The sequence below is a fragment of the Canis lupus genome, chromosome 10 (assembly GCF_048164855.1).
Source record: "Canis lupus baileyi chromosome 10, mCanLup2.hap1, whole genome shotgun sequence".
NCBI lineage: Eukaryota > Metazoa > Chordata > Mammalia > Carnivora > Canidae > Canis > Canis lupus.
In genome coordinates this window covers 9,352,924-9,368,545 of record NC_132847.1, presented here as the reverse complement: position 1 = coordinate 9,368,545, position 15,622 = coordinate 9,352,924, and the positions used below count along the sequence as shown (strand labels likewise).

Below are 15,622 nucleotides of genomic sequence, written 5' to 3'. Positions count from 1 at the left end.
GCTGGCAGGTAATATAAGGAGAGGATGGAAGGAATACCCTGCTCTGTCTGAGGCATTTCTCTGGCAATACCTCCCTGCCCCACTTGTTATCAGGGTACCCTATTTTCTCTTCAATGGCATATCCTATTTAGGTATAACTGCTCCCTCCCTCAAAAAAAAAGTATAACCCTATGAAAGACAACCACGTGATGGGTAAGTGCAATACCTGTCCTACTTTTATATAACACGCTAAGACAGTTTTAAAACTAGCTGTCTACAGCAAACTTTTCGGATGTTTTGAGGAGGGTATAACAAAACTCCCCACTTATCCTACATTCATCAGTGTTTAATTAGTGAAGAAGTATATGCTCATTACAAACACGCATTCTTCTCTCTTGACCCAGCAGTACCCTTGCATAAAGTATTACCATTTGGCTAATAGTTTAATTTTATGTGAAAAACAAAGCACCTGTATGGCCCAGTGAAGATGCCATATCAGAAAGAGCAATAGTTTTTATTTTGATATAATCTCTGTCATTATCATGAAAAGGGTCAGCCTTCCCACTATATACCTGCAGCTGGTAAAGCAAAAATGAAACCTAGAAGAGCTCCAGGAGATTAGCTAGTTCTTAAAAGACATGCACTAAGACAAAAATTCTTGAGACCTCTAAAAGATACCATAACAGGGATGCCTGGGTGGTTCAGTGGTCCTGAACCTTTGGCTCAGGTCACGATCCCAGGGTCCTGGGATTGAGTTCCACATCAGGATCCCCGCAGGGAGCCTGCTTCTCTCTCTCTACCTGTGTCTCTTCCTCTCTCTCTCATAAATAGATAAATTTTAAAAAATAAAATAAAATAAAAAATATAAAATATCATAACAGAAAATTCTAGTTCTATACCACTGTTCCTTATACTGCAGAATTTAGTTGGCAAAGATAAAATGAACACAGGCAGAAACAAAAACTGGTATGTCTCACCGGTGTTATCAGTCATTTGTAATGGCCCAGTGTAAGGCACCTGCCTCTGCTCTACTGTGGTCACTTGTAGTAACACTGAGTGAACTAGGTCAGGAACAGATGTGACTGTCCTCTCTCAAAAGATACAATAATTCATAAATCTCTTTTTTAGTATTCTTGTGGTCTAACCATGTGCCAACGAAAACACTTGGATATATCAGAAGAAATCAACCTCTGAAATGATGTAATCTTCACCGTTTCCAGTGACAATTACTTTTATTGGGGCCACTTATAACTTTTAAAAGGAGAATTAACATATGCCATGGCTCATTATATTCTAAATAGATTTTTATATATGTGGGCCATGGTCTCTGGGGGACTGGAGCAATAGTTCTCAAAGTGAAGCAGGCTTTTGCTAACAGATTGTCCGCACCACTCTCCCCTAACCCAAAGACTCCAGCACATCCTCCTAACAACAGAACCATTACTGTCCTGCTTCTATGCTTTATTATACTGGAAGGCTAGAGTAGGAAGAATAGTACCTACTATACTAAAAAAGCTAAAAAAAAAAAAATCAGGTATAACAATGATAGAAAAACATCTTTCAAAAAAAAAAAAAAAAAAACATCTTTCTACATTTGTCTAAACCCATATAGTGCACAAACAACATCAAGAGTGAACCATAATCTAAAATATGGACTTTAGGTGATAATGTGTTGACACAGATTCATCAATAATAACAAATATACCACTCTGGGGGAGACTATGCATGTGTTAGTGCAAGGGATATATGGGAAATCTCTCTACCTTGCCCTCTATTTTGCTGTGAACCTTAAACTACTCTTTAAAAATCAGTTGTAGGGGATCCCTGGGTGGCGCAGCGGTTTGGTGCCTGCCTTTGGCCCAGGGCGCGATCCTGGAGACCCGGGATCGAATCCCACGTCGGGCTCCCGGTGCATGGGGCCTGCTTCTCCCTCTGCCTGTGTCTCTGCCTCTCTCTCTCTCTCTCTCTGTGACTATCATAAATAAATAAAAATTTAAAAAAAAATCAGTTGTAATATACATTTTTAAAAAATTTTGCATATACTCTGCTGGCTCAAAAGAACAAAACTAAAGTCAACAAACAATTCAGGTATCCTACCAAACATCAGTGATAACAGGTTAAGGGAAAAACTATACTGCTCCATGATATGGCCAAACTGAAAATGGCCATGAACAAAAAGTGATTTCTACCCATGCTGAAGAAATAGGTCTCTGTACCTTACTAACTATAGGCAAAAATTCAATGGGATATCAGGTCTTGCAAGGATCACAGGAAAGAAAGGAAATGTCGACAGGTTTGAGGCCTCATGGTATATACTCGCAATAAAGCAGTTTAAAAACAAAAAGGAAACCAGAGGAGATACACAGAGAAGGTACCAGATTAAGGAGTGAAATATGAAAAATTTCACACAAATGGCAATACGCAGAATGACTAGAGATAAAAAACCTGGACACCTAACACAGAGAAGGAAGGATGTACAACTGTCACTTAAAAACATCTAAGATGGAAGTAAAATATCCTTTCACTTCAGTGAAAGTGTCTCCTCTGAAACGTCAATCACAGCTGACCCAATGCCAGACATCTGCAGGTCAAGGGCTATCTAATATTATTTAATCTTCCTATAGCTATAGATTCTTAAGGTGAGAAGAACAGTCAATGTCACAATGATGTTCTCTTAATACATAGACAAAATAACTAAATCGCTAACCTAGGCATATATTTGCTTGTTTTACGCCAGGAAAATCCATTTACAGCTCGAGGATGGGCCAGATATACAAAGGAAAAATCCACTTCTCCTTGGGACTGTTTTTCTGAACTTTTGTCCGGAGAGGTAACAGCTGTCCGCCAGTTTTCTACATTATACCATACCTTTAAAAGACAGTCATCCTAATGAAAAGAAAAACAGAAAAACAGCCACATCAGAATTAAAGATTCAGATAAACAGCAAAGATAAGAATTTTCTCACCAATCACAGAAATTTAGGGATAGGAGGGATGGTGGGGCACAAAGGACAGAGGAAAAAATCTAATTCTGATACTTTTCTATCAGCATTCCATAATTGTGCTTTGAGAATTAGGTGTGTGAATATATATTTTGCAAGGACTAGACCAAGGAAAATGATAATTACCACATAGTATGCTAAAATGGAGTCACTGAGGAAGAATGATAGATGAAGGGTTCACTTTCCCACCTAGCCAAATTTCAAACAAGAAAGCATTACCACCAGCAGGCTTGTGAAGTCTGCTAATTTTTGAAAACAAAAGTTTTCATGAGATACCATATCAATGTTCAAAGAAAATGTTGAAGATGAGATTAATGAGTTAATACCTACTACTATAGGGGGATCCCTGGGTGGCTCAGCGGTTTAGTGCCTGCCTTCAGCCCAGGGCGTGATCCTGGAGTCTGGGATCGAGTCCCGAATCTGGTTCCCTGCATGGAGCTTGCTTCTCTGAGTCTCTCATTAATAAATAAATAAAATCTTTAAAGAAAAATACCTACTACTATATAAAATATTCTAAATACAATTAAAACTGCAGTTCTTAATTTGAGGAGTAAGGGAAAAAGAAGTGGACTAGAACATACCAGGCTCTGCTTTTAAGCTATAATTGCATTCCCATGCTTAAGGTTAATCAGAATCAAAAGCCTCACTTCTCTCCTAACAAAAAGTTCACTAAGGATTTAGGATACCTCATATACTCAGTCTACCGAAAGCTATGATCCATGAGAACAATTAACTTCACACAATTAGTGTACATGAACTATTTGGTGAACCAATGATTACAAATAAATAATTTCAAGGAAATATACTCTTCTGACATCAACAGGTAAAAACATGAAAACAATTAGAAATGTCCTCCTAGAAAGTCTATAAATTATTATATTTGCTCAAAAAGATTAACCACTTGACCAAAATCAAAGTTGGTAAATGGCAGATTTATATCCAGATATATCTTTAAGTCTATGTTTCAATGATATCACATTGCCTTTTAACACAGTAATATTTAGCCAGTTTCTGCTATTTAACATTTTTAATAGAAAATATTTTTGATGTAAATAAAAGAATGAAGCCAGTTAATGTTTTTGATGTTTCAAAATAAATCAATAGCAACAGCATTTTCACAAATTACCTTCCCAGCAGTGGCAAAAAATTCTCCATCTGGTGAAAATTTCATTAAATGAATTTGGGAAGCAGTTCTGTAAATCAAAAAGGTAAGAAACAATTTTTAAGGAAAATCAGAATTGAATATTACTTCTGCAACTTAGCAACTTGCTTCAAACAATGGAAGATTTGTGATAATACAAGTTTCAAACTCAACTTTAAGTATACTTCATAAATGTAAAATAAAAAGTATAAATTTTTAAATAAATATAAAAATTATTTTTATGTGAAAAGACCTACACATAAGAATCATGCAAGGAATGACTGATATTATCACTCTTTAAAGCTCAGGACAAAAAGAATCATAGTTCTCATTGCCTTAGAATATGAGAAAGAGATATCATTTTCTAGTTTGGAAATCTAATTTCCAAAGCCATTAGGTACCTATATTCTAACATATTTTCTTAAGATTTTATTTATTTATTTGACAGAGAGAAAGAGAGAGAGAGCGCACAAGCAGGGTGAGAAGCAGGCAGAGGGAGAGGGAAAGGGAAAAGCAGGCCCCCCACGGAGCAGGGAGTCCGATGCAGGACTCCACCCCAAGACCCTGGGATCAGGACATGAGCTGAAGGCACACACTTAACCAACTGAGCCACCCAGGTGCCCCTACATACATTTTCATGGACAATAAATTAAAAATTTGAAATTAATTCTCTCTTAAGGTAGCATTTACCTAAAGATTATGTGTGGATTACTGGGGGGACTTGCAAGCATGATGGAGTCAGCCTGCCAGCTTCATCTATACACTTGGTACACACCTTTTTCTTCTTTAAGGAGCTTTGCTCTTGTTCCTTCATTGCCTCCCCTTCTGGCTACCTGTATATGCTGATCTCAAGACAACCCTCTCTACCACTGTTTGTCTTTTCTTTACCCAATTTTATGCTTGGATAGACTGTCTTAAATTTATTTGTAAAGGAGGCCAAAGAGGAATTCTGTCACAGTTCATTCCAAATTAAAAATAACTTCTAGGAAACAAACTGAGGGTTGCTGGAGGGGAGAGGGTTTGGGGGATGAGGTAGCTGGATGATGGACACTAAGGAGGGCACTTGATGTAAATGAGTACTGCATGTTACTTGCAACTGATGAATCACTAAATTCTACTTCTGAAACTAATAAAAAAAAACTTTTCTTCTAGATTTTAAAAGTAATAAATATGTAATAGAAAGTATGGAAACATACGTATGAAAAGAAGAGAATGAAACCATCTAGTTTCACCAATATCACAACACCCATTCCCAGGCAAAACCACTGCCTATAGTTTAACACACTGCCTTCCAGACCCATCTCTCCACTCTTGTCTACTTTCTGTGGTAGGATATAGGGGAGGAGGAAATGGAAAGTAAGGTCATAGATACAATTTGCTTTGTAATACTTATTTTAATGTATGTAACGAACATGTTTTCATAACAATGTGCATAGATCTGCATCATTTTACTGGCTATGCTATTGCATTACAGATATATGCAATGCTTTAAAATAATTTCTTTATTCATTGCTGTTTTCTCATTTTTATTGCTACAAAAAAAGTGGTGCAATGAATATCCTTGTATATGCACTTTTATGCATCTGGTTAATTCTAAAAATATTCTTAAAACAAGTAATTAAAGATGCCTGATCTCCATTGCAATCCTGTCCAAGATTGTGACCTTTGGCTCCAGGTCTTCTCAAAATGGCAGCAAAGGCAGTCCTTTTAAAGGGGAAATCAGTCCTCAATGCTCCCTTGGCTCAATCAAAGTCCTCAAGATTTTCCCAACTCAGAATAAAAGGCAGAAGCTTCACAATAACCTCTGAGCAGACCCCTGATCCTTTTCGCTTTGCTCCTGCCACAAGCTAAACACACCCTTACCAGAGAGTCTGCACTTGATGGTTCCCTCTGCTTACAACACGCTTCTCCCAGAGATATGCTCCCTCGCTTCCTTCAGATCTACACCCAAAAGTCACCTCCATTCTTCTTCCTCTTACCCTACTTACTTTTCTCTATCTTGATCTAATATGTATAAAAAGTATTTTAAACACATCACAAAATGAATGTGATATAACTCAAAATTTAAATGTGTTCCAGTTAGTATAATCATCAGCTGCTCTTAAATAGAAATCTGAGTCCCATGGCTTTTCTACTTAACAACCATCTCAAATAAAGAGTATGTCTAGCCCAAGTTACTACTGTAGATTCTGATCTTGATTTAACTTAAGATTCTTCCCCTCTCCCAAAGGCACCAAACACATTTCAAATAACCAGTTCAACCCACAGAAGCCCTGCAGTGAAGGCAATATAACACTGCTGCTCCCCCCTCTGCTAAACTTACATGAAAGACTCCAGAACAAAGGTAACTCTTGCTAAAGAATTTACTTTTTGCAAAATCCTATTCCCTTTCCATATGTTAATCCTTTATAAAACCTATGATCCAGGTGAAGAGTGCAAAATACATGGAACCAGCTGCTCTGAAACCTCCTTTGGAAACCTTATATATATGAGGTATGCCTTACTCTCACTTTGCTATCTGATAGATTTCTTATTACTGTTTCATATAAAACTGACTCAGGAAGAATGCCATTTAACATTCTGTCATACTGGTTTACTGGTTTACAGTCTCTCTCCCTATCTGGTCCCTGCTATATTCCAAGCACTTTTACCACTGCCTGAAACATTTGTTGTATGAATGACTGAAATTTGGAGTTAGTCTCTCAAGGGTATAAAAAAAAAATTAAGCCTGTTAATCCATACTTCCAAATTGCTCTACAGAAAAATACCAACCACACTTCCTTATTAACAGACTATAAAAGTACCTGTTCTCTAAACACTCACTAGTAATAGCTATTATCCATCCTCTTCTTTCTGGATATTTTGCATTTCTTGATTTTAAGTGAGGTCCATCAACACCTACTTAATTTGCTATTATTCACATGTACTACCATTTACAATTTTTCTCCTCTTTGTCCATTTTTGTTTACTATTATCTGTTCTTTTCTAGTTAATTTTTAAGACCACTTTTTAAAAAAGGCATTAATTCCAAACTGCAAATCTCTCCCTTCAACTTTTCAGTTTCCTTATTTTACAGAAATTTTTTAAGGATATGGTTGCAACTATTGAGGTTTTTCTTTCCTTTCCTTTCAGTTTCTAGTTCTGGACACCTAGAAAGTCTCTCCCTAATCTAAGGCAGCAGTTTTCATGCAACTGTGATAGAACATAAACATCAAATGCTAAATTTCCTAGTAGCCGCATTTTTAAAAAGTAAAAAGAAACAGGTGATATTATTTTATTTAAGCTAATATATGAAAAATATTATTTCAACATGTAATCAATTAAAAAATTAACGATATTTTACATTTTTTTCCTTTGTGTTAAATTCTTGAAATCCAATGTGTATTTTATACTTAGAGCACATTTCAATTCAAACTGGCCATATTTCAAGTGCTCAAAAGTGAGATGTCACTAGTTGCTACCATAATGGACATTATAATTCTATATTATTAAAATTCACCTGTATTTTCCTTTAGCATCGTTTCATTGTATAGAAATTCAATGTTTCCTTCTTCTGACACTTATTGTGGGGTCAGACTCTAATTTCATTTTCTTCTCCACAGAGCTATCAAGTTTGCCTCATGATATAAAATGACACCTTACATATTGAATCTCCCTGGGTACTTCATCTAATCCTGGACTCTAATCTGTTCCTATATCAAAAACAAACCACTTGACCAGCTCTAGCTTTAGAACCCACTTTAGTATGTTATCTTCATTATTTCTTTCAATTTCCCTGATTTTCTCATATTTAACTTTTAAGAGTTTAAAACTATGCTCAAAAGTAGAAATTCCAATGGAATTTTGACAGGGATTATGTTCAATACATAAAGTAACTTTGGAAAAAGACACTTCTTCACAATAGGAAAACTTCCAGTTAAAAGCATGGAAAATGTATGTCTCCTTTTGTATAACTTAGCAAGTTTCTATTTAACGATAATCATATAGGCTTAAAAAATTTCTTATGTTTCTTTCTAGGTGTTTCATTCAACAATTAAAAAACTGGATCTGTAGAACATGGGAAACAGTGCATTCTCTGTATATAATAAAAGACCTGTCACAGAATAAAAAATCAATACTTATGTTAGTGTAGTTTTACACAAACTAAAATGCATTTATAATAAAACCCACACGAACAGGTTTATCACTTCAATCCCCTAATAGATTGCTTACTTGCAATGCCAAATGCATCTCCAGTCCCCCAAATTAAGGTCTGTTTTATCTGGATTTTCATCTTCAGATGGTTTCTCCAAGTTAGCATTGTACCACAGTTGCAAACAGCTAGAACCAGTTAAAAGACGATTGCCTAAAAATAGATATATATTATTAACAATTTATTATTTAAAAGTATTTAATTAAGTCACATGGTCAAGAGTTTCATATAATACTACAAAAACAGCACAACTTCTAAAAAAAGTTAAATAAAAAGATTTGTTGGGGGAGGCTGTGTTTTAATTTTGTTGAGGCAGCTAGAGAAAAAGAGAATAGATTATACAATCTCTCATTTAACAAACATTTAACGAGCATCTTCTCTGTACCAGGCGCTGTCCTAGCCATTGAGGAGGATACGATGACAAATGAAGCACTGTCCTTTTCCATGACGACTTCATGTTCTCGTAGAGACATATTGTAGAGAGACATGAAGTCATGCAAGTTCAAATATATTCCCAAGAATGATTCATACTCTGGTTTATGGTTATGGATAAGGTACACAATAAACTTGGAAAAAGAAATAAGGGTGGAAAAATTTCTGGGGTCAGATTGCAAAGCACTTTCAAAATTTACATGGAACTTGGACCTTGTTTTAGGTAGGTGGGAGTTTTAAGTGTGTGGGGGTTACATAAGTGGATCTGTATTTTAGAACAGGAGTCTGAACTGGAATGGGGGGATGTCAACAGATGGGCTTGAAGAGAACTCCTAAGATAATACACAAAAGTTATCTGTATAGTATGTACAGTTTTCTAGAGAGGTAATCCTTAAGTTTCATCATGCTTTCAAAGGCTCCAGTACACAAAGAAAGGCAAAGATTCTTTTTAAAAAACAAGACTAGAGATAGATTAGGGAAAACAAAAACACAGGGAAACATGGTTAACTAATTATAATAAACAACAAAGGAAATCATGAGGATCTGAATCAAATACTGAAGTAAGAAGGAAGGATTTGAAAGCCATTTCAAAAGCAGAATTTTCAAGGCTTAACACCAACTAAAAAACAGGAGATACAAAAGGTTTCAAGGACAGATCCCAATTTATGACTTGCATAATTGAGAAGAAGGCTATTGTCCAGACAAAAAAAGAGAAAGGAAGGGACACAATTGTGGCCAAAAAGTTGAAAATAAGTAAGGCATTCACTTTGGCAAATAAGGACTGTGGATCTGTGTTGCTCTGGAAAGATTACTTTATTTCAAAAGGAAAGTGGGTCTGGGACAAAACCCTATCGATCAGAAATCTCTGTGTCTAAATCCCAAATAAGTCACTTAATTAGTCATGTGAATCTGATCTAGTTGGACGAACTTTGAGCCTCAATTTTCTTCTCACTTGTAAAATCAGACATATGTAGAGTTGTTCTAATGATTAGCTATAATATGTATAATCCATCTAGCACAGGGTAGGCACTTAGCAGAAGCTCAATAAATTGCAGCAACTAGATAGAAAATTTCATAAACAAATAAAAACAGCCTAGAAAGCACCAATGAGACATTCCACGTACATATGGTTAGACACAAGTTTTCTTTTTAAAATTGAGATATAACATATATAACAATTTATTCATTTCAGGTGTACAACATAATGATCCAATATTTGCATATACTGTAAACTGGTCAGCATAGTAAATCTAGTTAACATCCATCATCACACATTGGTTATAATTTTTCTCTTGTGATGTAAGAACTTTTAAGAGCTACTCTCTTAACAACTTTCAAATATACAATTCAGTATTGTTACCCATGGTATGGTCACTATGCTGGATACTACATCCCCAGGACTTATTTATAACTGGAAATTTGTACCTGTTGACCCTCTCTTCACGTATTTCATCCACCCCTCACTCCTGCCTCTGGCAATTGCCAACCTCACCTCTGTATTTATTTCAGTTTTTACACATGTTCTTGAACATAAACTGAAGCTGAAATTAAGGTATACCATGAAGGATTAAGAAATTAATATAGAATACCAAGTACTTAATCCCAGTTATGATACAAAATGATGATGAAATGATACAAACATACATTTCATATGATATGAAATGATACAAAAATAGCTAAGGTATGGTACAGTATGTTGACTTGAACACAAACGGCGGAGGTATGAATATTAAAGTAGAGAAAAAAAGCATAGAAAGTCTTAAAGAGAAAAACCTTACGATTTAAGCCACATGCAATAATGGATCTGGAGAAAACACAAAGGCACTAGAGTCAATTTAGTAGCATCATCTGAAAAAATTTCTTTATATCCCAATACCTGGCATATAGTTAAATAAGTATCGATTAAAACCAGAATACTAATACTTCACTTAAAATATTTAAAATCTGTTTATAAATAAAGTTCACTTGGAAAAATAATATAGTAATTGTTTCAAAATATTTATTACAACAATAACCCATTTCTCAACCAAACCATTACAAATTTTGTTTATAAAAATACAAATAATAAACTTCAATGTAAATTTTAACTCATCACAATAAAGAGATAATTGTCATGAGTTGTTGTCAAGTTGATACCACATAGTTAAGAAAATAAGTTCTCTTTTGATACAACTCTGAAATGACTGAGGAATTTAACATTAATATTATCCTCCAAACCATTAGTACTGATAGACCAATAGTACAAAATTTACAAGTGACTATTATGTTATTATTAAAGAATTATCACTCAATTCTAATGTGAAATGTTTTTATTGTAGTTACTAATATGACATTTCAAGTAGCTAGTTTATTTGCTAACACTATTTTTACAGGGCTCTTATCATTTACCAAATACTTTCAAATACACTGTCATATCTGATCATTAAAAGCTTTCCTTGTGAAAAAGATATGACTTTAATTTACAAGTGAGTTAACTATTTTTGATATGTTAATTTCTTCATGATCATAAAACTTAGAGTAAAATATGTAAACATTGAAAACCTAATATAATGGCCCCTCAAAGAAAATACTGAATAAAATAGAATCTCAGCCTTTGTCTTATCAAAAATTTAAACCATGTAAACAAACAATTACAATAGAATGTTGTGCTATAATAGAATAAACTAATGTATCATCCAAATAGGAATTTTTCTGAGAGCAGAAGGTAACACTATTAATAATCACAGGAAAAACAGGCAATAACTGGAACATAAGTCTATCTATAGTAGAGTCATACATAAACTGCAATACTAAGCTAAAAGCCAAATTTGAACCCAGGTCTGACCTCTTTCCATTTGTATGCCTAAAATATACATGTAGGTTACCAGCTAGTAGGCATCAAGTCTATATCCTCACATAAGAAAGAACATTTTAAACCATTGTGATCTTTTTTTAGAAATATCTAAAAGATAATCTCTTTTATCTTCTAAAATAATTTCCTAATATTCTGAACTTTGTTTTCTAAATATTTTTTCTCAGCCATTTCATCTACTATATTAAAATGCAAGCTATCTGATCTAAACTGAGGACTTCCAGTTCTATGTTGCAAGCATGTCAAATTCCACATGTACAAACAAAACCTATGTTCCACTATCTGTAACTCTGATATATCAATCTTCTTCTTGTGATCACAGATATTCACAAAATAATCTACAATCCAACTGTCACACAATCACCTAAATGCATTTCATATCTTTGCACTGCTTTCGTTAAGTCATTCAACCTTAATTAAGCACCTACTACATTAAAGGTCTTGACTTAAATTCTTATTTCTCATTCAGACTCCTATGAATGCATACTGTGCAAAGGTAATTATAATAATTGTAAATATTTATCCTCCTCTTCCAACCTGCTGCTACCAGAAAAATCATACAAAACCATAAATCTTGGCTTGTCACGATCCACTTTTTAAAACTGTAACATTTTTCTGGATAATTAAAAAGAATTAAGTTCAAATACCTTAATATAGCTTTAAAAGCCTTCCATAATATGTTGTGGTCTATCTCCTTATCACCAGATTCACTCCAGCCCCAATGAAGTCTTAAGCACTAAGAGAATGTAATGTGTCTTGTATTTTCTTTCTCTGTGCCTCTGTGTATTGTGGTAGATTAGTACAACTGGCTTTGGGATTTTTTTTAATGCAGAAATAGGTATACGATACACAGACACACGTTATCTCAGAATTCACTTCTTTTTCTCTCCTCCCATCTAGCCCCACTCTTAATGTTAAATCTACAAAAGAGCTGGTCAAAAAGCTCCTCTTCAATGAAATTTTGATTGTCCAGAGAGAATTAAAGTCTCTTTCCCGGGATCCCTGGGTGGCGCAGCGGTTTGGCGCCTGCCTTTGGCCCAGGGCGCGATCCTGGAGACCCGGGATCGAATCCCACATCGGGCTCCCGGTGCATGGAGCCTGCTTCTCCCTCTGCCTGTGTCTCTGCCTCTCTCTCTCTCTCTGTGACTATCATGAATAAATAAATAAAATCTTAAAAAAAAAAAAAAAAGTCTCTTTCCCAAAACAACAGGTATTACAGTGAGCATTTGTCTTCATTTCAGTACAAGTTCTAAAAGAACATAATGTTATCCTTACTTTTTATTCCCCACAATATCAAGCAAAGCAGAATTGAAACATAGGAAAGTAATAAAAGAAACAGCCTAGGCAAGTGATACTTCATTTCACTTAATCCAGTTCTTACCTGCAGGATCCCAAGTTATGTTGTGTGCTATTGATTCCAGAAAAAATTGGCCACTTTTCTGCCACTGACTATATAATTCCTAAAATTAAAAAAAAAAAAAATCAAATACCTCATTTAGCCAATTATTATTGGCAGCTTTTCTCTATCAGATATATACGTTCATGTTTATTATTCTTAGTAATATATAACGTTTTTTTGAGGTACAACTGACTGACCATGCAGTCATTTTTAATGGGGAACAAAATGTTCAATTGAGTTGAGAATAATAAGAAATATGTGATGGAAGAGATTAGTGAGAGAATGAATACCCATTCTTGGAAGTCCAAAAGTTTGTCTTCAGCATAAACAACCAGTAAGTATATGCTAGTTTGGACAACATTCTCCTTAACCTCAGACTTTTACAATTACACTGACTACCTTTTGTTATTATAGTTACAAAGGCTTAATTTTAAATGTGTCTGTCTGTGCTGAGGCTTCCTTCTCTTTTAATGTTTCATCCTCACATGAGATCATAAAGTACGTGTGAAAACTCAGAATACAAGATGTAGTAATACTTATAGAAGTTTTTTTTTCATTCCTTGAAGCAACATTTTTCAAACTTTTTTAGTAAACCAGTAAGAAATGTATGTTGTAATAGGACCCAAAACACATGTACACATAAATGAAATCTAGGTTTACCTTTACTACATGTGATGTACTCTAACATTTTCTATTTTACTTTGTTTTCTTTTAAAGTCAGGCTGTGGCCTATTAGGTTGAGCTCATTAACCTCTAAAAGACTGAGACCCATAAACAATCTTTTAATGTAGTGGTTCTCATACTTTAGTACAATAACCTGAGATGTTTACTAAAAGTTCAGATTTCTGAGACCCATGACCAAAGGTTCAGGCTCAAAAAATCCAGAATGAGGAATCTGTACTTTAAATCAACACGCCACTGGGCACCTGGGTGGCTCAGTTGGTTAAGTGTCTGCCTTTGGCTCAGGTCACAATCCCGGGGTCCTAGGACCTACATCAGGCTCTCTGCTCAGTGAGGAGCCTGCTTCTCTGTCTCCCTCTGCCTGCAGTTCCCCCTGCTTGTGCTGTCTCTCTCTTGGCCAAATAAATAAATAAATAACATCTTAAAAAAAAAATAAAATAAAATAAAATAAATAAATCAACACCCCCCCAGGTGATTCTGATAAAGGTGGTCTGCAGAATAGGTTTTTACCAAACACTGCCTTGCAGGAATGGCTCTTAATCATAATACATATCAGAACCCTCTCTAGAACTAGACATAGAAGTGTCTAGGCATAATCTCACACCTATAGATTTAGAAATCCCCGGGGCAGACTCTGGACACATGACATGGTCCAACTAGTGATCCTGAAGTGCTCCACTCATGAAGAACCACCACCTTTAAAGAATATTCTACAATGCACATAGGAAAGGAAATAATATCTTTTTTATGAAGATCTACAGAGTCTCTAAGACTATACCCAGTAATTATAGATTCTGTGTACCTTCCAAGTCCATTTTTCCATTTGATCCAGTTTTCCCTTTATTCATCAGACTTGCTTTTTAACCCTTTCAGCAAAGTCAGTGCAGCCTAGCAATAAACCAGAGTCTTCTTACTGACTTTTAAGCATTAAATTAAATAACTTTAATTAGTACATGAGAAAATGGACAAAAACTAAAATTCTTGATTCTATCCTTCATAATAAAGGCATTTTAACATAACATACTGACTTTTTTAAAAAGTCAGTTACTTCATTCAATAAATATTTATGGAGTACTATTTGAAACATATCATTCTGAACAAAGCAATCACTTATTTTTACTACTATCAGTTACTAATTCATAGTTATCAGGGCCTCCAATATTGGATTCATTAGATAATATACAACACAAATATAAATCAGGGAAGGACTGTAGACTCCTTCCATGAAATTTCAAAATGAGTGTCAGTTAACCTAGAGAAAATGTTTTTCATTAACACAAGGTATGGAACAAGAATGCTCACACTTAGGAATCAATACAGCTGGTTGTACTTAGTTCTGTGGCTTAGCAGCTATTCTAATGGTCAACCAACTAATTTTCTTTGGGCCTCTGTTCTCTTATTCATAAAAAAGAAATAACAGCTATCATACTAAATCAGAGGGAATTTGTAAGATACTAATGAGCTAAGTGAAAATGAAATGAAAAATATTAAAAGTTATATATATAAAAGTATGTGTATTATTAAAACATGTTAATTCTTTATATTTAATATACTTCTGCATGGTTTTTGACATCATGTCTTCATTCCAATATTCCCATGAAGAATCAATAGCGAGGATCCCTGGGTGGCTCAGCGGTTCAGCGCCTGCCTTTGGCCCAGGGCGCGATCCTGGAGTCTCGGGATCGAGTCCCACATCGGGCTCCCAGCATGGAGCCTGCTTCTCCCTCCTCCTGTGTCTCTGCCTCTCTCTCTCTCTCTGTCTATCATAAATAAATAAATAAATCTTAAAAAAAAAAAAAGAATCAATAGCTATTAACCTATTTCAGAACTGAGCAAAGAGCCTCGTAAGACACTGACTTGCTTAGGATCAAATGGCTAGAAAGCAGCAGAGAAAGCAAGTAAACAGTCCTTGGCTCCTAAGATAATGCTCTTAAGACCATATATAT

General features: G+C 35.0%; 1 protein-coding gene across 10 annotated transcripts in view; it reads right to left on the bottom strand.

Moving 5' to 3' along the window:
- The window catches only part of DMXL1 (Dmx like 1), a 127,800-nt gene that overhangs the window by 92,864 nt on the left and 19,314 nt on the right, over positions 1-15,622 (bottom strand). For 9 of the 10 annotated variants that reach the window (XM_072840635.1, XM_072840628.1, XM_072840629.1 and 6 more), the window contains exons 4-7: positions 12,978-13,056; positions 8,334-8,466; positions 4,107-4,173; positions 2,687-2,865 (exon numbers count right to left, since the gene is read on the bottom strand). In XM_072840635.1, the coding sequence (XP_072696736.1) occupies positions 2,687-2,865; positions 4,107-4,173; positions 8,334-8,466; positions 12,978-13,056 (458 nt within the window). Of the gene's footprint in view, positions 1-2,686; positions 2,866-4,106; positions 4,174-8,333; positions 8,467-12,977; positions 13,057-14,478; positions 14,565-15,622 lie in introns of all 10 variants that reach the window. The other variant, XM_072840637.1, reaches the window with a different exon arrangement.